Genomic DNA, 25,888 nt, shown 5'->3' on the forward strand with positions numbered 1-25,888 from the left:
GGACTCTGGGACAAAAATCTGTCTGGGAATTGGTCCTGCTTTGAGTAGGAGGTTAGACTAGTAGATGACCTCCTGAGGTCCCTTCCAACCCTAGTAATCTATGATTCATTAGCACCAGTGTAAATGAGGACTAGCTCCTATGGAATTAATGTAAGAGGAGAATTGGGACTCTGTTACCAGGTTAAATAAAGGAGCCTTAATACATTTACAGAATCACTTCACTTACTGCTGGCCTGAAGCCATTCCTCAGGTGGAACATGCTAGCTCTTTAACAACCCCAAGTACTATCACCTCCCAATTTACGTGCCTTCCCATGAGATCATTACCAGTCAGATGTACAGAGGACCTTGCTTCCACATTTCCTCCAAAAGACAAAGTTTGCACTTTCTTTGTGTTACTATTTTTATCCTTGTATTTTAAACCAAAATATTTTTCAGTCTAATTTCTTCCAGATGGGAAGAAATTTCTTTCATAGCAGTGTTGTCCAGACAACATATCTAGTGCTTAGACACCAAGGGACACAGTGGTACTGAGGAGAATTTATTGCCAGGTTCACCTGCCATTGTCCTGGGGTTTATTGTATTAGAGAGGAAAAGAGCCCAGGAATGAAATGCTTAATAATGTCTCTCAGTGTCTCCACAGTATTTCATTTAACTTCTTGCTGTTCTGAGCTGTTTCCCTTCTTCCATTACTTGAGCATAGCTATTCCCAGAAACAAGCAACAGATTCCCAGCTGCTGCTCCCTTGTGCAACAGTTTCCTAATCAGTCCATCTGGTGGTTTCCCTGTAAGCTCGTAGCAAAGCCCCATCTCCTTTTCTACTCAGAAAAGCTGCTCTGCTCCCTGTGTATATTCAATCATTGCTAGTGACTTGAGGGACAGAATAACAGTATACTCAATCCTGCTTTGGCATGGGGGAATGGACTAGCTGACCTCTTGAGGTCCTTTCCAGCTCTACATTTCTAGGATTCTAGTACTGCCAAGCCCAAACCTTCAAAAATAAGGAGTCAGGCCCCAAAGTGTCATGAGTCTGGCATAACAGTTGTGGGATTAAAGAAAATATTTGGGTTATTTTTATTTGTCTTTTGATTTTTGAGTTTTAGGGTTTTAAATAAAAGCAGAGAGTCTCAGTTAATCATGGGACTCCAGCAGTTGGGACTTTAAGAAAAATAAGTATCACAAGATGCCCAATCAAACTGCAAGAACTGATGGCGTTTGTACTCTTGGTTGCACTGCAGGTGATGATACAGCACAGACAAACTGGGTTCTATTATTTCTGGGTCACTGCAATTGGAGCTGGCCCTTTCAGGAGAGCCAGGGACCAACCTACCCAGGGCCAGCGCTACAATTTAGGCGACCTAGGCAATGGCCTAGGGCGCGAGAATTTTTGAGGGGTGCTATTTTGCCAGGGGGGTGGCACATGGGTCCAGTGGACCTACCGCAGTCATGCCGGCAGACAGTCCGCTCCTGGAAAGGCTCCAGTGGAGCTGCCACAGTCATTTCAGCGGACGGTGCACTGGTCTAAAGGCTCCGGCGGATCTACCGCAGTCATGCCTGTGGCAGGTCCACCGGAGCCTTTAGACCAGCGAACCGCCCGCCAGCATCACTGCAGCAGCTCCACCAGAGCCTTTCCAGCAGCGGACCATTCGCCGGCATGACTGCAGTAGGTCCACTGGGGCCCCGGGGGGTGGTGAAATGGCCGTCCGCCTAGGGCATCAGAAACCCTGGCACCACTCCTGAACCTACCTGTGACAGGCTCCTGTAATGGAGAACAAGTCAACCCAGCCCCACCTGGAAGCAACTACATTTCTGTGTGGCTGGTTGCACTAATTAACTAATGAGCCAGATAAAGGGCTACCAGGGCTCCACTGGGGTGGTTCCCAGAGAGCTGTGCCTGGATGACAGGGGTGGATCAAGCCATCAACTGCTCTGTCCCGTTCACTCCCTCTGAAGTATCTGGCACTGACCGCTGTTGGAAGACAGGATTCTGGGCTAGATGGACCATTGGTCTGACCCAGTATTGCCATTCTTATGTTCTTGGAGGATGCTCCTGAAGAGAGTTGCTCCCAGGAAAGCTGAGCAAGAGAACTTTCCAGAGCAAGGAGCCTAGAGGATGTGCTCCCAAATAGTATTAGGAAGCCCAGCCAGTCAGGAACTACAGGCTGCCCCAGTGAAAAGCTGCAGCTGACACCAGGGCCGGCTTTAGGAAGTGTGGGGCCCAATTCAAACATTTTCGGCAGGGCCCTGGCAGGGATGACTTAAAAAAAAAAAAGTGGAAAAAAAAAGCCTTTCATTTCTTTCATGTATTATTTACTTTCCATAACTATATGAATAATAAAATCATATGTTATGTACATTGCATCATATATGCTGTTGATTGGCTATTAATGACCGCCATTTCACATGTGTGGGTCCCCACCACTCCCTGGGGGTGTGCACATGTATTGGTCCCAGCTGCTCCCTGCCCCCCTCATTGAAGCAGGTGTGCAGGGTTACTGCCCTGGAAACTGCAGGGCAGCTGTGGACATGGGGCTGGCTGGAGGCAGGGCAGGGGCTGACTGGAGGTAGGGTCTGGCTGCAGGCAGGGCAAGGAGTGTGGGGCTGGTTGGAGACAGGGGGTGTGGGGCGTGCTGGCTTCAGGCAGGGGTGCAGCAGGGGTTTGCAGGTCTGGAGACAGCGGAGTGTGGAACTGGCTGGCTTCAGGCAGTGGGGTGCAGCAGGGGTTGACTGGGGACAGGGCAGAGGGTGCGGGCTGAGCAGGGTGTGCAGAGCTGTTGCGGGCAGCAGTGTGTGGGGGGCTGGCTGGCTTTGGGCAGGGCTGCAGGGGTGTGTGGAAGGGGTTGGCTGGAGACAGGACAGGGGGTTTGGCAGGGGTTGGCTGTGGGCAAGGGGTGCAGAGCTTGCTGCAGGTGGGGGGGGCGGACTGGTGTGGGCAGGTCAGGGGGTGCAGCAGAGGCAGCTGGAACCCCAGCCCTTTAAGTAGCCCCCAAACCCCCTTCTACCCGCCCCGGACCTTTTACATAGCCGCGGGAGCGCTGGGGAATGCATGGGGGAGGCGGGGCTTCGGCAGCTATTTAAAGGACCGGGGTGGCAAAGGCAGCTGGAGCCCCGGGCCCTTTAAATAGCCCCCGGAGCCCCTCACTGCCCCAGGGCTCTGGGGGCTATTTAAAGGGCCTAGAGTTCCAGCCGGGGTCGCGGGGCTTGCCGCGCTCCAGCCAGAGTCGCCAGGCTTGCCGAACTCCGGCTGGAGCGTGGCAAGTCCCGCGGCCTCGCTCTCTCGGCCAGAGAGCGGCAAAGCCCCGCCGCCCCACTCTCCCGGCTGGAGCCCTGGCCGGAGCGCGGCAAGCCCCACCGCCCTGCTCTCTGGGCTGGAGCCCCAGCCGGAGAGCAGCAAAGCCCCGCCGCTGTGCTCTCCCGGCTGGAGCCCCGGCCGGAGAGCGGCAAAGCCCCGCCACCCCGCTCTCCCGGCTGGAGCCCCAGCCAGAGACCGGCAAAGCCCCGCTGCCGTGCTCTCCCGGCTGGAGCCCCGGCCGGAGTGTGGCAAGCCCCGCCGCTGTGCTCTCCCGGCTGGAGCCCCGGCTGGAGTGCGGCAAGCCCCGCCACCCCGGCTGGAGCTCTAGCTGGGAGAGCGGGGCCACGCCGCGCTCCCGCCGGCGCTTCGCTCAAAGGAGCGGGACCATGGAAGACCCCAGAGCAGACCGCAGTTGGGGACTGGGGTAAGTTAAAAAAAAATTAAAAAGGTGCCTAAGGCGCGGGGCCCCTCTTAGGCGCAGGGCCCTCTTACCCGGAATCGGTCGAATTGGCCTAAAGCCGGCCCTGGCTGACACATCTCTGCAGACCCCGGCTCTGGGGAAGGATTCTTTCCGATAATGGAACGAGACCTGGTTCTAGGGAAGGGACCCAAACTCAGAGAACACTTCAGAAGGGGAGTGGTGGATACAGGTGGGAATGGATAAACTGAGACTGACTTTGTCAACCCACAAAGACATTAGCTGAAAACTTGCTTGTATTTTCATTGGGTCTTTGGTTAATAAAATAGATCCCTCAGAAAGGGTATTGTTCCCTAAGTAAAGCCTTGGTGAATTCCGTGATTACACCAAGGGAGACTGAAGCAGGGAGACCCTCTGTACAATGCCAGACTTGACTAACAGGCAGGGCCGACTTCAGGCATCAGATTAGCAAGCAGGTGCTTGGGGCGGTCACTCCAAAGAGGGGCGGCACGTTCAGGTATTCGGTGACAATTCGGCGGAGGGTCCCTCATTTCTGCTCGGAGCGAAGGACCTCCCGCTGAATTGCTGCAGATCACGATCACAGCTTTTTTTTTTTTGGTCTGCTTGGGGCGGCAAAACCCCTGGAGCCGGCCGTGCCAACAGAGGGCACTAAAGGGCAGGTACACCTTGTGACAGAACTGTTTGCTAAATTTGAGTCACTGACACCTGTGAAAACTTGCTGAAGACAATGGATCTGAGCAAATGTCACTAAGGGCATAACTTGACCTGAAGAACTTTGTTACTGAAGTAGACATATGGGAAGGAAAGAACCCAGCTGGACTCTCAGATCCCAAACTGAGTTTACAAGGCAGGCAGTTAGAAAATAAAGTCCTTTTTACTTGTGAACTCAGCACGTTAGATATGGAGATCACTGAAAGGCAAATGCTACCGAAGCCCACAATCCTGTTTTTACAGGGTCATTCTTCAGAATAAAATCCCACTCTAATCTTGTCTGCTGCATTTTCCTTACGTCCTGCCCTCCTCTCCCTGTATCTTTTTCTTATTCCATTGCTGTGGGGACAAAAACAGAATAAAAGTCCAAATTCATTCATCTTTAGTCCTTATTAGGCACAACTCCCACTGAAGAAAGGACTTGGCACAAAGGGATTATTCTGGAATATTGCTAATTATCTCTGTTAGTTTGGGCAAGGAAAATGAAAGGCATCAAATTTAAAATGAATCAAAAGAACTTGTTTTTACACAACACTAACTGACCTGTGGAACTCATTGCTACAAGATATCATTGGGGCCAAAGCTTCAAAAAAAGAGTAGATGGTTAAATGGTTATTGAGATCATCCATAATTATGTCAGATAGGATAAAAATCAATGAATTAAGGATATAGGCCCTCAGATTTCAAGACATAAACCAACCGCCTATTGTTGAGTAGATTCTTCCATTAAGGGGGTTTCTTGCCTATTCCTCTGAAGCAACTGGTATTGGCCAATGTCAGATACTTGATACCAGACTGTACGAAATACTGGCTAATTCCCATTATTATTATTAATCAGCATTTTTCAATAATGCCATAGCTATAATATTGAGGTTTTAGAAATGTACAGTATAGGAGCGACCTGTGGAACCTGCAGGGGGAGATGTGTTTCAATCCGAACGGTTCTCCCTGAACATTTCCTGAGGGTGGAGGAACCTTCAAGACATTATTCTCCATTACTCCATGTACAGTTATTTACACTAGTGCAAGGTGGGTGTACAATGTTGCCAAATCAGAATGGTGGCATTTTACACCCACTTGGCACGTGCTTTTGCACTGACGTAAGTGACTACACAGAGAATCAGGCCCATCCTGTCAGTACTTGCCGGGGCTGTCTGGATAGTCTTCATAACCATGGTTTTCTGTTTGGTTAAGTATGCTTACCAGAATACTGGTTTGCTTGCTGCATGCTGATCACATTCCTTCTCTGGTCTTTGTAATCTGGTGGTGGCCTTGTCAAGTGTCTGTTCAATTGATCTTGAGGAGCGATTTTCTCCTAGAGAATTAGAGCAGAAATGGAAATATGTTACTTGGTTTGCTTTCTACTTGCACTTAGAAAGTGGAAGCTGTTCCTTCCCGTTGCCCCACCCTGCCACAGCGGTAGAGCTAACCAAAGTGTTGATATTGCTCTTTAGGGGCCAATCTATTAAAGCCAGTGGAAGTCTTACCTTTGATTTCAATGGGCTTGAGTCTGGTTCTACTCCCATTAAAATTACAGTGTGCTACTTCAAGCTCCAGCAGTCTAGTCATCTGTTTTTCATTATTTTGTGTACCACTAACTCTGAAAACTCTGCCTCAGTCCAATTCACCCATGGCATAAGTGAGTATAACTCCATTAACTTCAGGGCGCCCAGTAAGCAATGGGGTTTTTGACTCATCGTCTAAATGAGCTTTCTCTCCTATCACCCCTTATACGTCACTCTTTTATACATCGGCATAGAGTAAGAACTTGAAGACTGCACGGCAAATGTGTCATCAGTAATGGTGTGCCTCATCAAGACCAGAACAGCCTGAGAAGTGGTGAGATGAAGTGGGGGATATATAATGCTTCAGTAGTCAGTATTCTGATGTATGGGACTGAAACATGGCCCCTCACAGTCAAGATTGAAAAGAAGTTGGCCACCATTCAGATGCAGCATCTCAAAATGATCAAAAGCATTAAATGGTATAAACTCCTATCAAATGAAGAGATCTATTTTCTAACTAAACAAGTCCCACTCTCTCAGACAGTAGCCCAACACTCTCTACAGTGGTATGGTCGTCTGCTCTGAAAGCCTACCTTCTTTCCACTGAGAATCAGCTTCGACTTTGACTCAGTGGAAGCAAAAGATCCTCTGGAAGCCCTGAAACATGATGGCTGGATGGCATCAACACAGACCCATCCTACACAGACATTCTACATGGTAATGTGCCAGATTTGAGTCAGGACAGAACATCATGGGCGGCGCATAATGCATTCAGTGGCCTCTATGTTGTCCAAGCAACAGCCTGACAAGGAAATCCTTTATAGCTGGGAGGAGCTCCCTGTAAAAATCCATAAAGCCACTACAATTATCCATCTTTCCTTAAAACTCCCCTCTGCTGCAATGCCTACAAAAAAACCCGACCATGGCTACGCAGTTGGTGTGCAGTGACTGCTATTTGTCATGATAATTAAAACTGTCTCACTATTGCCTTGTGCTTCTCCATCAGTTTGTTGCATCTGCTTGTCACTCATCTTATGCTTAGATTGCAAGTTCTTTGGGGGCAGGCATTGTCTTTTCGCTCTGTCTGTGTGTGTACAGCGCCAAATAGAAGGGGGCCCAATCCTTGACTAGACCCTTTTGGCACTGCTGCTATACAAATAACTAATAACTTACTGTATGTAACAAATGACAAGAACCCTCTCTGTAAAAAGTCCCTTGCTCTGCTCTTATTTATGCCTGGGCACTGCTTGGACTGTTGTATAGCTAAAGGGCGAAAACAGCATTACAGACCCATGCTGCTTGAATGATGTCAAATGCAGCCAACAAAACTGCATGTTACCAGTTATTTAACGTGGTGATCGCTATTGTTGGAATAAAATTTGTCTCAAAGAACAAGTTCCATATAACGTTAGATTAGAAGCTGTTTGGAGGAGGGACTATGAGTCTGCACCGGGTCTAATGCCATCAAGCCGTGATCCGAACTGGGGACATTGGGCGCTGCTACAATATGAATAAATAACCAAAATAATACTAGCTTCTTCTCGAAGAAGAAAAAGCAAGAAACTGAAAAACTGAGGTTTGGGAACTAAAGTTTGAGCCTGTTACTTTCAGCCTTCCTACTCTTCTCTTCTTTCCAATGTCAATCCTTTCCATCCTCCTCCTTCCTCTCCATTGCGCTGTTCTGCATAGACCACACCCCTGATGAAATCCCCTCTGTGTTCCACCTTCTGGCTGTAGCCCTTGTACCGAGCCCGTCAGTCTTATCCTCCTAAGAGGTGTGCCCTGGGAAAGCCCATGCCTCTAAGACAGAGGTGGGCAAACTATGGTCCGCGGGCCACATCTGACCTGCGGGACCCTCCTGCCCGGCCTCTGAGCTCCTGCCCCAGGAGGCTCTCCCCCTCGCCTCTCCCCTGCTGTTCCCCCTCCCCCACAGCCTCAGCTCACCCCATCACCAGCACAATGCTCTGGGCGGTGGGGCTGTGAGCTCCTGGGGTAGCACAGCTGCAGAGCCCGGCCTGACCTGGTCTCTGTGCTGCGTGGCTGGATGGAGAAGGGGTGGTTGGATGGGGTACGGGTCCTGGGGGGGGCAGTCAAGAATGAGAGAAGGGGTTGGCTGGGATGATGGGGGGCAGTTAGGGGCAGGAGTTCCAGGGGCAGGGTGGTGGATGAGCCGGGGTCCCGGGGGGGGCTGTCAGAGAATGGGGGGGTTGGATAGGGCAGGAGTCTGGGGGGGGGCCTGTTGGGGCGAGAAGCAGGGGGGGGTTAAGGGGGAGGGGAGGTGGCTGGGGAGGTGGCCGGGCCACACCTGGCTGGGGAGGCACAGCCTCCCCCAACCGGCCCTCCATACAATTTCCGAAACCCGATGCGGCCCTCTGGTTTGCCCTCCCCTGCTCTAAGAGATGACGCAGAGATGCTGGTAGCAGAAAGTGCACGCTCCTGTAAGAAAATGGCCTTGGGAGCTGAAGAAGCCAAAACCCTGTGGTGGGGAGAGGATTCTGCACTGCGGCCATGTCTGTGACAGAGGGAGAAGAGAGGAGCACTGTGACAGGGTGGAACGGCTAGCACATGGTTAAGGGCTGCTTGTCACATAATTCACCTGGGCTGTAAAGGGAGGGACGTATCCTCTTCCAGGGAGACAGAGATGCAGCCTGTTTGCTCCAAGGGAAGAGCTTCTGTTTGTTTTTTTCTCCTGAGGAAAAGGCCTGAAAAGAGACTTGGCCATAGCACTGAATTCTTCCTGCATTGCTGAGGGAGCCCACCACACTGCAGGCATTAAGTTCAAGGTGCTAGATTCATAATCTGACCATGTCAACAGCACAAATCACATTGTCCTCATTAAGGGCTTGAGCCAACACTCATTGAACATGGTGGCAAAACTCCCACTGATTTTAATGGTACAAGACCAGGCCTACTACTCCTCCTGGAGTGTGTAAGCAAATAGAAACTTGTTTGACCTAAAAATCTGTGTCTCCAGAGTGCTACTCATAAGCTCACAACCAATGACTCCTCCCAGGAATGAGCCTCGGCGTCAGCAAGTCTGAGGAAGGATTTGGGCTTTCGCCTTTATTTGTTTATAGTATTTGTATATAATAATAAACTACTAAATCAGCAATGCTTATTTACACACAGTTGTCCCTAGAATTGTGTTTACTGTCCCTTACCTCCTGAATCTCACCCTTTCTCCTCAGCAGGCTTGTCATAAACAGATAGCTAAGGGTTAATGTTCTTTTACCTGTAAAGGGTTAACACAGGGAACCAAACACCTGACCAGAGGACCAATCAGGAAACAAGGCTTTTACAAATCTGGGTGGAGGGAAGTTTTGGGTGTGAGTTCTTTGTTCTTTGTTCTTGGTCTGTGCCCCCTCGGCTATAAGAGTGATTTTTCTATCTCCAGGCTTTCTAATCTTCTGTTTCCAAGTTGTAAGTACAAGGATAGTAAGAAAATAGGTTTATATTGGTTTTTTTGTATTTACATGTGTGTAGTTGCTGGAATGTGTTAAATTGTATTCTTTTGGAATAAGGCTGTTTATTCACTTTTTTCTTAAGCAATTGACCCTGTATATTGTCACCGTTATAGAGAGACTATATTTTATGTCCTTTTTCATTCTTTTTATATAAAGCTTTCTTTTTAAGACCTGTTGGAGTTTTTCTTTAGTGGGGACTCCAGGGAATTGAGTCTGCAGCTCACCAGGGAATTGGTGGGAGGAAGAAGTCAGGGGGAAAATCTCTTTGTGTTAGATTTACTAAGCCTGACTTTGCATACCCTCTGGGTGAGGGGGAAGAGAGATTAGCTCTCTCAGTACTTGTGTTTCCAGGACTTGAAACAGGGAGGGTAGAATCCCTTGGTTTAAATTCACGGAGCTTGCTTCTGTATATCTCTCCAGGAACCCAGGGAGGGAACACCTGGAGGGGAGGAGGGGGAAGGGAAATGGCTTATTCCCCTTTCTTGTGAGACTCGAGGAATCTGAGTCTTGGGGTCCCCCAGGGAAGGTTTTGAGGAGACCACAGTGAGCTAGGCACTGTATAATTCCTGGCTGGTGGCAGCAATTACCAGGTCCAAGCTGGTAACTAAGCTTGGAGGTTTTCATGCTAACACCCATATTTTGGATGCTAAGGTCCAGATCTGGGAAAAAATGTTATGACATGGTGGCAGAGCGGTGGGATAAAGATAGAACCCAGAAGCTAGTAGGAATATTATATTTTTCTTTTCTCTGCTAGGGGCTTTTAAGCAGAGAGGGTTTGGTTTTAAAAAGAGCCGGAGAGAATTTTTTTTCTGCTCTCTCTTGCAGTTTTTGGCTTGCATATTAAGCAAGGAACCATTAAGCTGTGACATAGGGTCTTTTGTTAGACTATAGCACTCCCATTGAGAGTCAAGTACCCAGCACAATACACATGCAAATAAAGTGGTTTTTCTGGTTTACTTTACATTTAAAAGATTAGCTAGAGAAAAAAAAGGCACTGTTGCTAGGCAGACCCCAGGAGGCAACAGAGAACCTGCAGTTCAGACAATAAACACCAGAGGGCACCCCAACACAAGAAAACAGTAACCATGACTTCCAAGGAAAAAAGGGAGGCAGAAGAACAAATCAAAGAAGCAGACCACAGGCGACAACTGGAAAAAAGAGAAAAAGAGGTGGAGCTGAAAGAAAAGGAAGAAAACATCAAACTGGCAGCCTACAAAAGAGAACAAGCAGCCAAAGAGGCAGCCCACAAAAGAAAACAAGAAGAAGAAGAGGCAGCCCACAGAAGGAAACTACAAGAAGAGCTGGCCCACAAAATAAAACAAGCAGAAGAAGAGGCAGCCTACCGCCGAGAAATGGAAAAACAACAAAAAGAAAGTGAAGAGAGGGAAAAACAGAGAAAACATGAACTGAAGTTAGTGCAGGCTAGGCAGCATACTCCAGCCAATCCTAACAACCCTTCGCCAATTATAGTTCCACATCCCAAGAAATTTCCCACCTACAAGGCAGGTGATGACACTGAGGCCTTCTTCGAAAATTTTGAAAGAGCCTGTCTTGGGTACAGCATCTCTGAAGACCAGTACATGGTAGAATTGAGGCCACAGCTCAGTGGACCTTTAGCAGAGGTGGCAGCTGAAATGCCTAAGGAGAAAATGAACGACTATAAACTTTTTCAAACCAAGGCCAGATACAGAATGGGGATAACCCCGGATCATGCCCATCGGCGTTTCAGAACCCAAAAGTGGAAACCAGATGTGTCATTTCCCAAACACGCCTACTATGTTGGAAAGAATTATGAGGCCTGGATATCAGGAAACAATGTTAAATCCTTGGACGAACTGCACTTCCTCATACAAATGGAGCAGTTCTTGGATGGTGTTCCTGAGGACATAACACGGTACATACAAGATGGAAAACCCAAAAATCTCACCGAGGCGGGGGAGATTGGAGCCAGATGGATGGAAGTGGCAGAAAGCAAGAAAGCTACAGTCAAGGGGAACGAATACCCCCGAGGGCACACCGACAATAAACCCTACAACCGAGGGCAGCCAAAGACCCCACCTACAACCCAAGGAAAGCCACAGACACCCTATTCTTCCACCTCACCAGTCTCCAGTAACCCACCTCGACCCAGTGACCAGTCAGCTGGAACATGCTTTAAGTGTAATGAACTGGGACATATAAAGGCCAACTGCCCAAAGAACCCCAACCGAGTGCAGTTCATTACACCACCATCACACCAAAGATCCCCAGGCCCAGATGCCTCTCAAATACCCTTGGAGCGAAGGGAAATTTTGAGAGTGGGCGGAAAGAAGGTTACTGCGTGGAGAGACATGGGGGCACAAGTGTCAGTTATCCACCAATCCTTCGTAGACCCCAAATTCATCAACCCAAAGGCCCAAGTGACAATTTACCCCTTCATGTCACAAGCTGTAGACTTGCCTACAGCTAACCTGCCTGTCCAGTACAAAAGCTGGTCAGGAATGTGGACTTTTGCAGTCTATGACAATTATTCCATCCCCATGCTACTGGGGGAAGACTTGGCCAACCAGGTGAAGCAGGCCAAGAGAGTGGGAATGGTTACACGTAGCCAAATCAGGCAAGCTTCCAGACCCATTCCTGTTCCTGAGCCGTCCACAGACGCCCCGTCTGTATTACCAGAGACCCAAACAGAGGTAGTGGACCCGGATCCCATGCCAACAACGGACACAGCCACAGTGCTTCCAGTCCCAGACCAGGAAGTGGAAAAGTAGCCAGCACCAGAACCGTTGCCAGCACTGACGACTGTGCTTGCAAATCCATCTTCAACCCCAATGCCAGAGGGCGCCAGCGAGCCTGAACTGGCAGAAGCAGCAGACAACCATACCCAAGAGGCTCAGCCAGAGCCTGAAATACCCTCAGGTGCACCAGCGGAGAGCTGTTCACCAGCAACAGAAACAAACCCATCACCTACATCGCTTCCAGAGGGACCAAGTCCAAGTCCACAGTCTGAGGAAGAACTGGTGACCCCAGCCTCAAGGGAACAGTTCCAGACCGAGCAGGAAGCAGATGACAGCCTTCAGAAAGCTTGGGCGGCGGCACGGAGCACCCCACCACCTCTCAGCTCTTCTCACCAATCCCGGTTTGTTATAGACCAAGGACTTATATACAAGGAGATTCTTTCTGGTGGACACCGGGAAGAATGGCAGCCGCAAAAACAGTTGGTGGTTCCAACTAAGTACCGGGGGAAGCTCTTAAGCTTAGCCCATGATCATCCCAGTGGCCATGCTGGGGTGAACAGAACCAAGGACCGGTTGGGAAAGTCCTTCCACTGGGAGGGGATGGGCAAAGACGTTGCCAAGTATGTCCGGTCTTGTGAAGCATGCCAAAGAGTGGGAAAACCACAAGACCAGGTCAAGGCCCCTCTCCAGCCACTCCCCATAATTGAGGTCCCATTTCAGCGAGTAGCTATGGATATTCTGGGTCCTTTTCCAAAAAAGACGCCCAGAGGAAAGCAGTACGTACTGACTTTCGTGGACTTTGCTACCCGATGGCCGGAAGCAGTAGCTCTAGGCAACACCAGGGCTAACGCTCTGTGTCAGGCCCTAACAGACATTTTTGCCAGGATAGGTTGGCCCTCCGACATCCTTACAGATTCAGGATCTAATTTCCTGGCAGGGACCATGCAAAAACTGTGGGAAACTCATGGGGTGAACCACTTGGTTGCCACCCTGTACCACCATCAAACCAATGGCCTGGTGGAAAGGTTTAATGGAACTTTGGGGGCCATGATACGTAAGTTCGTCAACGAACACTCCAATAATTGGGACCTAGTGCTGCAGCAGTTGCTGTTTGCCTACAGGGCTGTACCACATCCCAGTTTAGGGTTTTCACCATTTGAACTTGTGTATGGCCATGAGGTTAAGGGGCCATTACAGTTGGTGAAGCAGCAATGGGAGGGGTTTACGCCTTCTCCAGGAACTAACATTCTGGACTTTGTAAGCAACCTACAAAACACCCTCCGACACTCTTTAGCCCTTGCTAAAGAAAACCTAAAAGATGCTCAGAAAGAGCAAAAGGCCTGGTATGACAAACATACCAGAGAACGTTCCTTCAAGGTAGGAGACCAGGTTATGGTCTTGAAGGCGCAACAGGCCCATAAGATGGAAGCATCATGGGAAGGGCCATTCACGGTCCAAGAGCGCCTGGGAACTGTGAATTACCTCATAGCATTTCCCAATTCCTCACTAAAGCCCAGAGTGTACCATGTTAATTCTCTCAAGCCTTTCTATTCCAGAGACTTACAGGTTTGTCAGTTTACAGTCCAGGGAGATGATGCTGAGTGGCCTGAAGGTGTCTACTATGAAAGGAAAAAAGACGGTCGCGTGGAAGAGGTGAACCTCTCAACCACCATGGAACATCTGCAGCGGCGACAAATCAAGGAGCTGTGCACTAGCTTCGCCCCATTGTTCTCAGCCACCCCAGGACGGACTGAACGGGCATATCACTCCATTGACACAGGTAATGCCTACCCAATTAGAACCCCACCCTACTGGGTGTCTCCTCACGCCCAAGCTGCTATAGAACGGGAGATCCAGAACATGCTATAGATGGGTATAATCCGCTCATCTACCAGTGCATGGGCATCTCCAGGGGTTCTGGTACCCAAACCAGATGGGGAAATACGCTTTTGCGTGGACTACCGTAAACTAAATGCGGTAACTGGTCCGGACAACTATCCAGTGCCACGCACTGATGAGCTATTGGAGAAGTTGGGATGTGCCCAGTTCATCTCTACAATAGACTTAACCAAGGGGTACTGGCAAGTACCGCTAGATGAACCTGCCAAGGAAAGGTCAGCATTCGTCACCCATGCGGGGGTGTATGAATTTAATGTCCTTCCTTTTGGGCTGCGAAATGCACCCGCCATCTTCCGGAGGCTGGTAGATGGTCTACTAGCAGGACTGGGAGAATATGCAGTTGCCTACCTCGATGATGTGGCCATTTTTTCAGACTCCTGGCCCGAACACCTACTACACCTGGAAAAGGTCTTTGAGCGTATCAGGCAGGCCGGACTAACTGTTAAGGCCAAAAAGTGTCAAATAGGCCAAAACAGAGTGACTTACCTGGGACACCAGGTGGGTCGAGGCACCATAAACCCCCTACGGGCCAAGGTGGATGCTATCCAAAAGTGGCCTGTCCCAAAATCAAAGAAACAGGTCCAATCCTTCTTAGGCTTGGCCGGGTATTACAGGCGATTTGTACCACACTACAGCCAAACACTGCACTTGTGTTTCATCCTTGGGAATAGTATGGGCCCTGGGCTGAGGCAGGCAGAGCAGGAGCAGCCTCCACTAAAAAAAATGCTGGGAAAATAATCTCAAAAACTGGGCTTATTGGCATAATGCTCCGTTTGTGAAAAGTGGTACGTATATTCTCTCTTTTGCCCCCAACAAATACATGCCAAAAACCAGAAGTCCAAGTTGTGACACTCTCCACGAGTCGTCAAAACTTCAGACAGAAGGAATCTGCTCACATCTAACAACCCAGCGTGCACACCAGTGAGCAGCGGAAGTGTCCTCTGAAGGTTCACAGAGGCAACATGTGGGTGGTCTCTGAAGATTCCTACCATCTGCTAGTAAAGGGAGCTGAACATCCTCTGTATCCAAACAGCTCTGAGGCTCTGCAACCTGCTCTCTTTGTCAACCTGCCAGCAAAGTCTGTCCAAACTCTTTCCTTTAGCTGAAACATAAGCTATATTTGGAGTGAGGAAAAGAAGAGATTTTCTGATCAGAGCTGAAGAAGGTGGCAAGTAGTAATCTGCAAACCTCAAAGGGCACAAATTTCAGAATCATAGTTAGAATAAGGCCTTGTCTCCGTTACACAGTTTTGGTGACAAAAGTCAACTTTCGTCAACCAAACAGTGGAGGTGTACACACTGAAATGCTCCTCTTGCCAATGAAACTCCCTGGTATGTGACAAAATTAAATCACCTTGGTGAGCAACATAGAGCTTTCTGTGACGTAGTTAGAGCAACATAAACACTGCCCTGGCTTATGTTGTCCTAACTGATCTCCAGGAGGTGTCCCACAATGCCCATCCTGACCGCTCTGGTTAGCAGTTTGAACTCCGTTTCCCTGCAGGTACACGGGCATGCACCCTTCCCCTGTTTAAAGGTCCGGGAACTTTTAAAATTCCTCTTCTTGTTTGCTCAGCGTGGACCATTCACACAGCATCTTCCCAGCTGACCATGCTGGCTTTCCGCACTCCTGCCTGGAATACACTGGAGCTGTTGGATCTGCCGGGTCTGTGGGGAGAGGAGGCTGTGCAGTCACAGCTTTGCTTGGGCAGATTGCTCGTGGCGTGCAGGAGAAGAGACACAAAAGGGACATGCAGCAGTGCTGTGCTAAGATCAAGGAGCTGAGGCAGGTGTGCCAGAAGGCAAGGGAGGCCAACTGTTGCTTTGGTGCAGCACCAAAGACATGTGGCTTCTATGAGGAGCCGCTCGCCATCCTCAGCAGTGACCCCATCTCTACTGCCAAGAGCTCCGTGGATACTTCGGAGGGACAGGAAGCAGCAGCCAGCAGAGTCAGCCCTGAGGATGAATTGGTAGATGAGGGAGTGGAGTTGGAGGATGTGGCACATGTGACAGGGTTGTCTGGTGGCAGAGCGAACCAGGACCTGTTTTTGACTTTGGAGGGGTCTAGCCAGTTCCAGGACTCCGGCTGTGGAGCGCATGAAGCAGGAGAGGCAAGCTCTGGTAAGCATACGTTTTGCTTTGATACTGCACAGTGATAGGAGGTTGAAGTCTCATTTATTTTATTATATGGTAGAGGAGGGGTAAGGGATAGAAATTAATGACAGAGTCTATACAGCTATGCAGTGGGGCCCTGGTGGAAAAGTTTGTTAATGTACACTGAGATGTCCAGGGACTCCTCCACAGAGATCTCTAGGAAACTTTCATGTAGATACCCTGCAATCCTCTGCCGAAGGTTCCTTGGTAGATCTGCCTTTTTTCTCCTCCCACTGTAGGAAACTTTGCCATGCCAACTGACAATTATTTCTGCAGGGACCAAAGTGTCACACAGGTGAGCAGCACACGGACCTGTTCTGAAGCCACACGCATGCAGAAGATGCACCCCTGCATCCTGGGTTACCCTCAGGAGTGAGATATTGGGCTTGATTACCCCAGTCTATGGAAAAGGGTGCCAATATTCAGAACAGTCTCCCTAGGCCCTCTTCGCAAACCACCCAGACCAATTATCCCCTCTTGCCCATTCCCCCTTCTCAATCACCTCTGAACTCACCATATTTGGGACTTGCACTGACTTGTGTGTTAGCCAAGGGACAGTGAGGAAGAGGAGTATGTAACTTTTATGATTCACTCACAATATTGTCTGTTCACTGCTTCTTTTGCTTCTGCAGCTATGCCCTTGAGGGCCAACGCATACACACCAGCAGAGCGCCTCCATCAGACAAGGAGGTGAACCAGTAGGAGTAAGGAGAATGTTTCACAAAGTGCTGCAGTCTAGAGATACAGCAGACAGCGAAACAAGAGGGTGGATGGAGACAGTTAATGAAAATGCAGACCAGATAGCCTGGAGAGGACGCAGGGGCAGGAGTGGATGACAGATGGACAGGAGTGGATGATAAAGTTACTGGAGGGTCAGAGAGAGATGCTCAAGTCCCTCACAGTGCTATAGTCTGAGAAACCTTTGTGAAAGACTCATGGTAGCTGCTGTAAAAATTAAAGCATAGTTTCTATAGGCAGGAACATTTGCTCAGGAACAATTAAAGCTCAGGAAGCAAGCATTACAGGGGTCACTCAAGGTGGCAAGTAAACATTGCCTGGACAAATGCATCACATAAAGACACATTATTGGGGCTCACTGTCAAAATGCTCCTTCAAAGTCTCCCTGATTCAAATACCACCCTGTCATAAACAGATAGCAAAGGGTTAATGTCTCTTTCACCTGGAAAGAAGTAACCTGAAACACCTGACCAGAGGACCAATCAGGAAACAAGACTTTTTCAAATCTGGGTGGAGGGAAGTTGTGTGTGAGTCCTTTGTTCTTGTCTTGTGCCTATCTCTCTCTCGGCTATGAGAGGATCTCTGTTTCCTGCCTTTCTAATCTCCTGTTTCCCAGTTGTAAGTACAAAAAATCTCTTCCACGCCACCGTCTTTTTTGTCGTCATAGTAGACACCGTCAGGCCACTCAGCATCATCTCCCTGGACTGTAAACTGACAAACCTGTAAGTCTCTGGAATAGAAAGGCTTGAGAGAATTAACATGGTACACTCTGGGCTTTAGTTAGGAATTGGGAAATGCTATGAGGTAGTTCACAGTTCCCAGGCGCTCTTGGACCGTGAATGGCCCTTCCCATGATGCTTCCATCTTATAAGCCTGTTGCGCCTTCAAGACCATGACCTGGTCTCCTACCTTGAAGGAACGTTCTCTGGCATGTCTGTCATACCAGGCCTTTTGCTCTTCCTGAGCATCCTTTAGGTTCTCTTTAGCAAGGGCTAAGGAGTGTCGGAGGGTGCTTTATAGGTTGCTTACAAAGTCCAGAATGTTAGTTATATACTTAGTGGTATATGTAAAGGTGCATGTGTTGTATTAGTCTGTTTATTTTAAAGTTCTAGGAGGAAATCGCCACCAGTGAGCTTCCCCACTGTCTGCAATTTGGGGGGCGTGTCATAAACAGATAGCTAAGAGTTAATGTCTCTTTCACCTGGAAAGAAGTAACCTGAAACACCTGACCAGAGGACCAATCAGGAAACAAGACTTTTTCAAATCTGGGTGGAGGGAAGTTGTGTGTGAGTCCTTTGTTCTTGTCTTGTACCTATCTCTCTCTTGGCTACGAGAGGATCTCTGTTTCCTGCCTTTCTAATCTCCTGTTTCCCAGTTGTAAGTACAAAAGATCAGATAGGGATTTATATGTTTTTTTGTATTTACATGTGTGTAGTTGCTGGAGTGTTTTGAATTGTATTCTTTTTGAATAAGGCTGTTTATTCATATTTCTTTTAAGCAATTGACCCTGTATTTGTCACCTTAATACAGAGAGACCATTTTTATGTACTTTTTCTTTCTTTTTATATAAAGCTTTCTTTTTAAGACTTGTTGGAGTTTTTCTTTAGTGGGGAACTCCAGGGAATTGAGTCTGTGCTCACCAGGGAATTGGTGGGAGGAAGAAGTCAGGGGGAAATCTGTGTGTGTTAGATTTACTAGCCTGACTTTGCATACCCTCTGGGTGAAGAGGGAAGTACTTCTGTTTCCAGCACTGGAAATAGAGAGGGTGGAATCCCTCTGTTTAGATTCACGGAGCTTGCTTCTGTATATCTCTCCAGGAACACCTGGAGGGGGGAAGGGAAAAGGTTTATTTCCCTTTGTTGTGAGACTCAAGGGATTTGGGTCTTGGGGTCCCCAGGGAAGGTTTTTGGGGGGACCAGAGTGCCCCAAAACACTCTAATTTTTTGGGTGGTGGCAGCTTTACCAGGTCCAAGCTGGTAACTAAGCTTGGAGGTTTTCATGCAAACCCCCATATTTTGGACGCTAAGGTCCAAATCTGGGAATAGGTTATGACACACCCTGCTGAGCCTCTCTAATTGCTTGGGTATCTGGCTGCTCAAAATCAGCAGTCAGCAGACCCACTTCACCTCCAGGGAAACTTTTCCCCCTTCACTTTGCAAAAGTTATGTAGAGAACAGCAGGCTGCTACAACCATCAGAATATTGTCCTCAATGAGGTCTAACCTGCCAAAAACGCAGCGCCAATGACCTTTTAATCTGCCAAAGGCATATTCAATAATCATTCGGCACTAGCTGAGCCTGTTGTTGAAGTGCTACTTGCTGTTGTCTAGGCTTCTGGTGTAAGGCTTCATGAGACACGGGAGCAAGGGATAGGCGAGATCTCCCAGGATCACTCTGGGCATTTAAACATCCCCTATTGGAATCTTCTGGTCTGGAAAGAAAGCCCTAGCATGCAGCTTTCTGTACACCCCAGCATTCATAAAGATGCGTGTATCATGAACCTTCCCTGATCAACCTGCCTTGATGTCAGTGAAACAGAGCGATTCACCAGTGCCTTCAAGAGCATGAAGAACTAACCCTTTCTGTTAATGTGTTCAGTCACCACTCACTTTTCCACTGTGAGGGCAGCTGTCATTCTGGTGTCCTTGCACCATAAGGCAAGGGCCAGCTCTGCACGTAGTTCCAGGAAGGTGGCTCTGCATATCCAAAAATTCTGCAGCGACTGCTTGTTATCTTATACATGCATCACAACGTAATCCTGCACTCAGTGCTTGTTTCCCAAGCCCAGTACTGATGCTCCACCATATGCATCTGCTCCATGAATGCCAGCAGCAATCTTGAATGGTTACTTTCCATTGCACACAGCAGGGCAGGCACCACAGATTCACCTTCTATTTTGCAGCTCATGAAATACTGCAGGCCCAGCTGCACTGTGTTCATAACACTCATCACCAGACTGGTTAGCAGTTCAGGATCCATGCTTTCAGGCAGAGATGGCAGGAACACAGTTTACAAGGGCTGTTCAAATATGGCGCAAAACAAAGTCAGAAGCCCATGGAATGGTGGGATAGAAAGTACTGTATCATGGGACAGTGAACATACCCCCATGATGCATTGTAATCTGTTCCCAGATCTCCCAGTGGCACAGGGTGGCGAGTTCCATAGAGGGATAGTTACCTATGATGCAATGCTCTCTCTCTGTCGATGCAAGAGCACCAAATGTGGAAGTGCTCCACCGACACAAGGAGTATTGTGTGGACGTGCACAACCGATGTAATTAAAGCAGCTTATGATCATCAACATAACTTAAGTCGACTTAACTCTGTAGACACGTTCTAAATATCCAAAAACTTTGGGGTGGGGAAGGGGAGGGAGGTTTCTCATTTACACAAAGGCTCCTGTACACCACTCTGGCAATGTCCAGGGGCATTAAAGCAGATGTAACTTACAATTTATTTTCAAGATTCTTGCCAGAACGTGAAAAGGAGCTTTGGTGTAAATAAGAATCAGGCTCTGGATGTTTATCTGAAGCTGATCAGAAATCAGAACTATTCCAACCTCTTCTGCTTGAAATCTCACACAAACAGACCTTGTGAGAAATCTGGTTCTGAACACTTTGTTGTGGTATTCAGTCAGGCATTTCCAGATTTCAGTTTTGGAACCTGTGGTCTGATTAAGATTTATCAGGCTCATCTTAATGAACCGTCCAGCCTGAACCCTTGTGAAGAACAGAAACCTTTTAGCTCCCATAAAATCTTGGTCTGGAGCAATTCCTTTAAACTGCAACTGAGATTGCTTTATGTGTATGTCTGTGCACTTGTGTGTGTACAACAGTGCAGAACAAAAACAAACACAACCTGATCCACAGAGGGATTCACCCTGCAGTTATTATTTTAATTTTCCCTTTAACTTTTGTTTACTTTCCTTTTAGCACTTCTCAAGATGCACGTAGGGCCTGATTGTCCATTGTTCCACCCTTTGCACAGTAATCAACACCAGTGCAAAGTGGATATAAGGAGCTACCAATCAAACCGGTATGATTTCACATCTACTTTACAATAGTGTCAATGGTTGCACAAGCTACAAGGTAACAAAGAATTGGGCCCTTAGGATTCAGAACTACAAATAAGGCAGCATGTGCACATCCTGTAACTCATAACATGAGGATCCTGCTACACCAAGAGAAACTCTCTGCCTTCCTTCACATGGACGGGGAAATACAAGAACTGGCTGCTAGTAGCTAAAGGTGTGTCAACAATATGAAGTGGGATTTATACAACCCATGATCCAGCAAAACACTTCAGCAAGTGCTTAACTTTAAGCACCTGACATTGAAGTCAATGCTCCTGATTCCCCTTTACAACACTGCCCATGTAAAGAAGCCTTAAAGTGGGTGTAAACATAATTTACATCACTTTAGCCTTTCTATATAGCCAGAGTGGCCACAGTGGCTTCATATAAATGAGAATCAGGTCCACGGGGGCCACTCATGTGCTTAAAATTAAGCATGTGCTTTGCTGGATTGGGGCCATAATCTGGAGTATTAAAATGAAACTGAGCTAAGGGAAATTTAGACTCAATATCAGGAAAAATCTCCTAATGGTGAAAAGAATTAGACTGTGGAATAGTTTCCGAAAGGAAGTAGTGGAAGCTTCAGTGCTTGAATAATTTAAAATAGGCTGAACAGAGCCATCAAGAATATTCTATAGGGAACAACCGTGAATGTTCAGTGGATGGACAAAGTGACCTAACCTATCTTTTCCATCTCTCATTTCTATGAATCCGATGAAAATGTATTAGACATAAAATAAGAATTAGAAAATTTACTGTTTCTGCCAACATCTGCTGCTGTAGAAGGAGCTGCTGCTTTTGCTCCATCATCTGCCTCTGCAACGCCTGTTTCTTTTCCATCAGTTGCTGATTCAACGTTGATTGCTGGGATGAGTTCATGTAACCACTTCCAGTGTTTGGATTCGAGCAGGTACTGGAACTTGGACTGGGGCCTGTACCTTGACCTATCACAGAGTGTTGATCCTGAAAACGAAGAAACATCTTATGAATGATAAAATGAATAAAATAAAATTAAAAATGATCAAGAAGAGGCAATGACTCTTTTTACCACTTAAATTATTAAAGATCAAGTGTAGGCCCCTGCTCTTTAAACTGCAGGACAAGAGACTGATAACAAAGGCTCATACAAAGAATCAAGCCAAGGAAGTAACTCTAATGCTGTATGGAAAGCTTTGAAAACCTACCATGTGGTTTCAGTGGGAAACCTTGACATTTTAACAGAAGTTTATGGAACCTCAAAGGAAGTAACTGAGCTTTCCTGGGACTTTTACAGGGAACTCCCATAAGAACACATGGCAATTCGTATGATTACATGGCAACAGACACTGCATCTATTGACACCTAAGATCTGGTTAGGAACAACAACTACTATATTGAGACTTTCTATTAGAAGTGACAGCTATTTGTAACCTTTCTAGAAAACAAGAACGTGGTTAGTAGTCACTTTACAGTGCTATGACTGGTGCCTTTTCATTGGCTCCTTCATGTGCCTCCAGGAACAATCTCGGTGAAAGAAAAGAGGAAATTTTGGTGCTGCAGAATTATCTCCAGTTATTATTATTGATCGCGTTTTTTCCAGTAGTGCCTAAGACAGTGGCGGATTAGTGAATGGGGCCTGAGCTCAGGGGCCCTGGCCCCGGCAGACAGCTGCTGCAGGGCAGCAGAAGCGTTGGGTGGGTGGGAGAAGCCCCTGTACCCTGACCCTGCTCCCTGGCAAAACCACCAGGTGGGCAGGGCGAGGTGGGGGAAGCCCCCAGGCCCCGACCCTGCTCCCCAGCAGAAGTGTCGGGCAGCAGGGGAAGCCTCCGGACTCCCTGGTGGAGCTCTGGCTTCCTGCCACAGCCTCAGGGCTGGGGGAGCTCTCACTGCTCGCTGCGGACCTGGCAGGGCCACAGAGGAAAGGAGCAGAATGGGGTGGGGCTGCAGGCAGAAGGGGCAGAATGGAGAGGGGTCCCCACTTGCTCTGGCCCAGGACCCCACAAAACCTTAATCTGCTTCCAGCCTAAGGGCCGACAAAGAGAAAGTGTTTACAATCTAATGGGACAAGACAGACTCAGGGTGGGGAGAGGGGTCTAATACACGAGCAGAGGGAACAATGTGATGGCAGCAAACGGCATGGTCGTTCCATGAATTTTTTTTTGGTGGGGAGGGGTGAGTTAAGAGGGGATTCTCTAAATGGGAAGAAAGGAGACGAGAGGGAGGAAAAGGGGTCAGAAGGTAAAGGAGGTGTGGAGTGAACCTGAGGTGAAGAGACGATGAGAGAGGGGGAGGAGGGTTGGAGCAAATGGCCAATCAGCACAAAGCCGAGCAAGTCCAATCAACACTGCTGAAGTTCTCTGAATGTCCAGTGGTCCCTGCTTTGGCTGCTTCTGGCCCAACCGGCTGGCTCCTCTCTGTAGTTTTCCACACAAGGCCACACTGGGGTGCGGAGAAGAAGAGCAGGGTGAACATCTTTTCAAAAGGCAAAAGCAGGAGCCCCACCCTCTCCATGGCCCTGCCCTGGCCCCTCCTCTTCCCCTGAGACTCCACCCCCTGCTCCTCCTCTTTCAACTATATGTGTTCTGTTTACTTTCTTGTTACAAACTAGACAGAAAAAAAGGTTTTGCTGACAGCAAGGTGCTTTCTGTTGAGTCATTTCACCAGTAGACAGACCTCCACCCTTCCATAAATATAGAAAAAGAGCTACCTCTGTCCCTGTATTATCACACAAAAACCTGGCGCACTTCAATGTCACATGCACAAAGTTGCACAACTATAGCTCAGACAGGCGCTACTGGGGAGTTAGCTAAAATTATGGGGACACCATTTTCCTGACTTTAGGCTCAATCATTACAACTCATAGAAACGAAGCCACCCAATCTGAAAAAGCTCGAGCTGATAACAATATGCAGCAGACTGTCTGCTCCACACCATAGGTGTCCAAGAACACATCACCCTGGTGCTCCACTGTCTGCATGGGCTTCTCCAGTGATTAGAGTCTAACTCCAGGATTCTGTTCACTGGATTCTTCTAGCGACTTGAGAGACCACCTCTCCCTCCATGACTATGATCTTCCATGACAGCTACATTCCACTGGGATAATTATATTTCACCAATGACAGAGACTCACGAGTGCCAGAGTCAGAACTTTCACAGGCACCAATCCTAGACTATAGAACTCACTATCACAAGAGACAGGAATGGCTACCTTGAGAACTACATGCAACGTTTATTTCTGTGACTTTGCTTTCCCTCAACAAGTTCTATACACATACAAACACACTCACAAAACCAAAACATACATGAAAAACAAACTGTAAACTAATCCAATTACTTCTCCTACCAGCTGGGAAGGAAAAAATACATTGCTGGCCACTGTTCGCAGTATTGTTATAGCCATGTTGATCCCAGGATATGGGAGAGTGATATAATGCCTTTCACTGGACCAACTTCTGGTGGGGAAAGAGGAAAGCTTTCATGCTCCACAGAGCTCTTCTTCAGGTCTTTGTGGATCCTGAAAGCTTGTCTCTCTCACCAACAACAGTTGGTCCAACAACAGATCTTGCCTCACCCACTTTGTCTCTCTGTTGATGCAAAAAGAACAAAAGTACTTGTGGCACCTTAGAGACTAACAAATGTATTTGAGCATAAGCTTTCATGGGCTACAGCCCACTTCATCAGATGCATGCAGTGGAAAATACAGTAGGAAGATATATACATACACAGAGAACATGAAACAATGGGTGTTACCATACACACTCTAATGATAGTGATCAGTTACGGTGAGCTATTATCAGCAGGAGAGAAAAAACTTTTTCTAGTGGTAATCAAAATGGTCCATTTGGAGCAGTTGACAAGAAGTTGTGAGGAACAGTGTGGGGGGGCAATAAACATAGGGAAATAGTTTTACTTTGTGTAATGACCCATCCACTCCCAGTCTTTATTGAAGCCTAATTTAATGGTGTTCATTTTGCAAATTAATTCCAGTTCAGCAGTCTCATTGGAGTCTGGTTTTTAAGTTTTTTTATCATAACATTGTGACTTTTAGGTCTGTAATCGAGTGGCCAGGGAGATTGAAGTGTTCTCCAACTGGTTTTTGAATGTTATAATTTTTGATGTCTGATTTATGTCCATTTATTCTTTTACGTAGACACTGTCCGGTTTGGCCAATGTACATGGCAGAGGGACATTGCTGGCACATGATGGCATATACCACATTGGTAGATGTGCAGGTGAACGAGCCTCTGATAGTGTGGCTGATGTGATCTCTGTTGATGGCTATTGCTACTTCGAATTTAAAATAATTCTGCGGCATTCAGACAGGGCCATATAAGTAAAGTGTTTAACAATCTAAATATGACATAAAACCTATAACTTTCTTTTGGAGCCACCTGCAGCCCCCAGGGCAGTATTACAATTGCACCTCTGAAAATGTAATGGACTTTTACACAATTCTGTCTTGCACACATTCTTTTCAATTCAAGAAATAATCCAGAATTGCTCAGACACTGCCACATTCTTGAGCCCTTATGTTAGCTGTGAGACAGAAAGTATTCCTTTCCACAGACCGGCTTGCCAAGATGTTGTGCAAGTTTTTGTACTTCTTAAAATATTTTGAAAGGAAAAATATGTTACAATAAATTGGCTTTGACATCCACATTCAAACTACACTTTAGCTTAAACCCATCCCACATGTTACATCCATTAATAGGATTCATCTGTTTTCTCATTGCACAGAAAATGAAGACTTCCCCAGTGTATGCTTTTGAAATTCATGGTAATATATGTAGATTTATCGCCCCATTGCCCAGGTAACTGTGGGTTTTATTTTCAGATAAGCTGGACAGTTTCACTTCTCGATACCTAATACATGATTTTTAATAATCATATTTAGAATAGCAGTTGGCACAAAAAATAGCCAT

At 47.5% G+C, this 25,888-nt stretch overlaps 1 protein-coding gene across 1 annotated transcript in view; it reads right to left on the bottom strand.

The window, feature by feature from the left end:
• The window catches only part of MAML2 (mastermind like transcriptional coactivator 2), a 304,115-nt gene that overhangs the window by 6,553 nt on the left and 271,674 nt on the right, over positions 1-25,888 (bottom strand). The window contains exons 3-4 of the mRNA XM_030560013.1: positions 21,744-21,950; positions 5,645-5,756 (exon numbers count right to left, since the gene is read on the bottom strand). Coding sequence (XP_030415873.1) covers positions 5,645-5,756; positions 21,744-21,950 — 319 coding nt within the window. The remainder of the gene's footprint in view (positions 1-5,644; positions 5,757-21,743; positions 21,951-25,888) is intronic.

This window comes from Gopherus evgoodei, chromosome 1, assembly GCF_007399415.2.
Source record: "Gopherus evgoodei ecotype Sinaloan lineage chromosome 1, rGopEvg1_v1.p, whole genome shotgun sequence".
NCBI lineage: Eukaryota > Metazoa > Chordata > Testudines > Testudinidae > Gopherus > Gopherus evgoodei.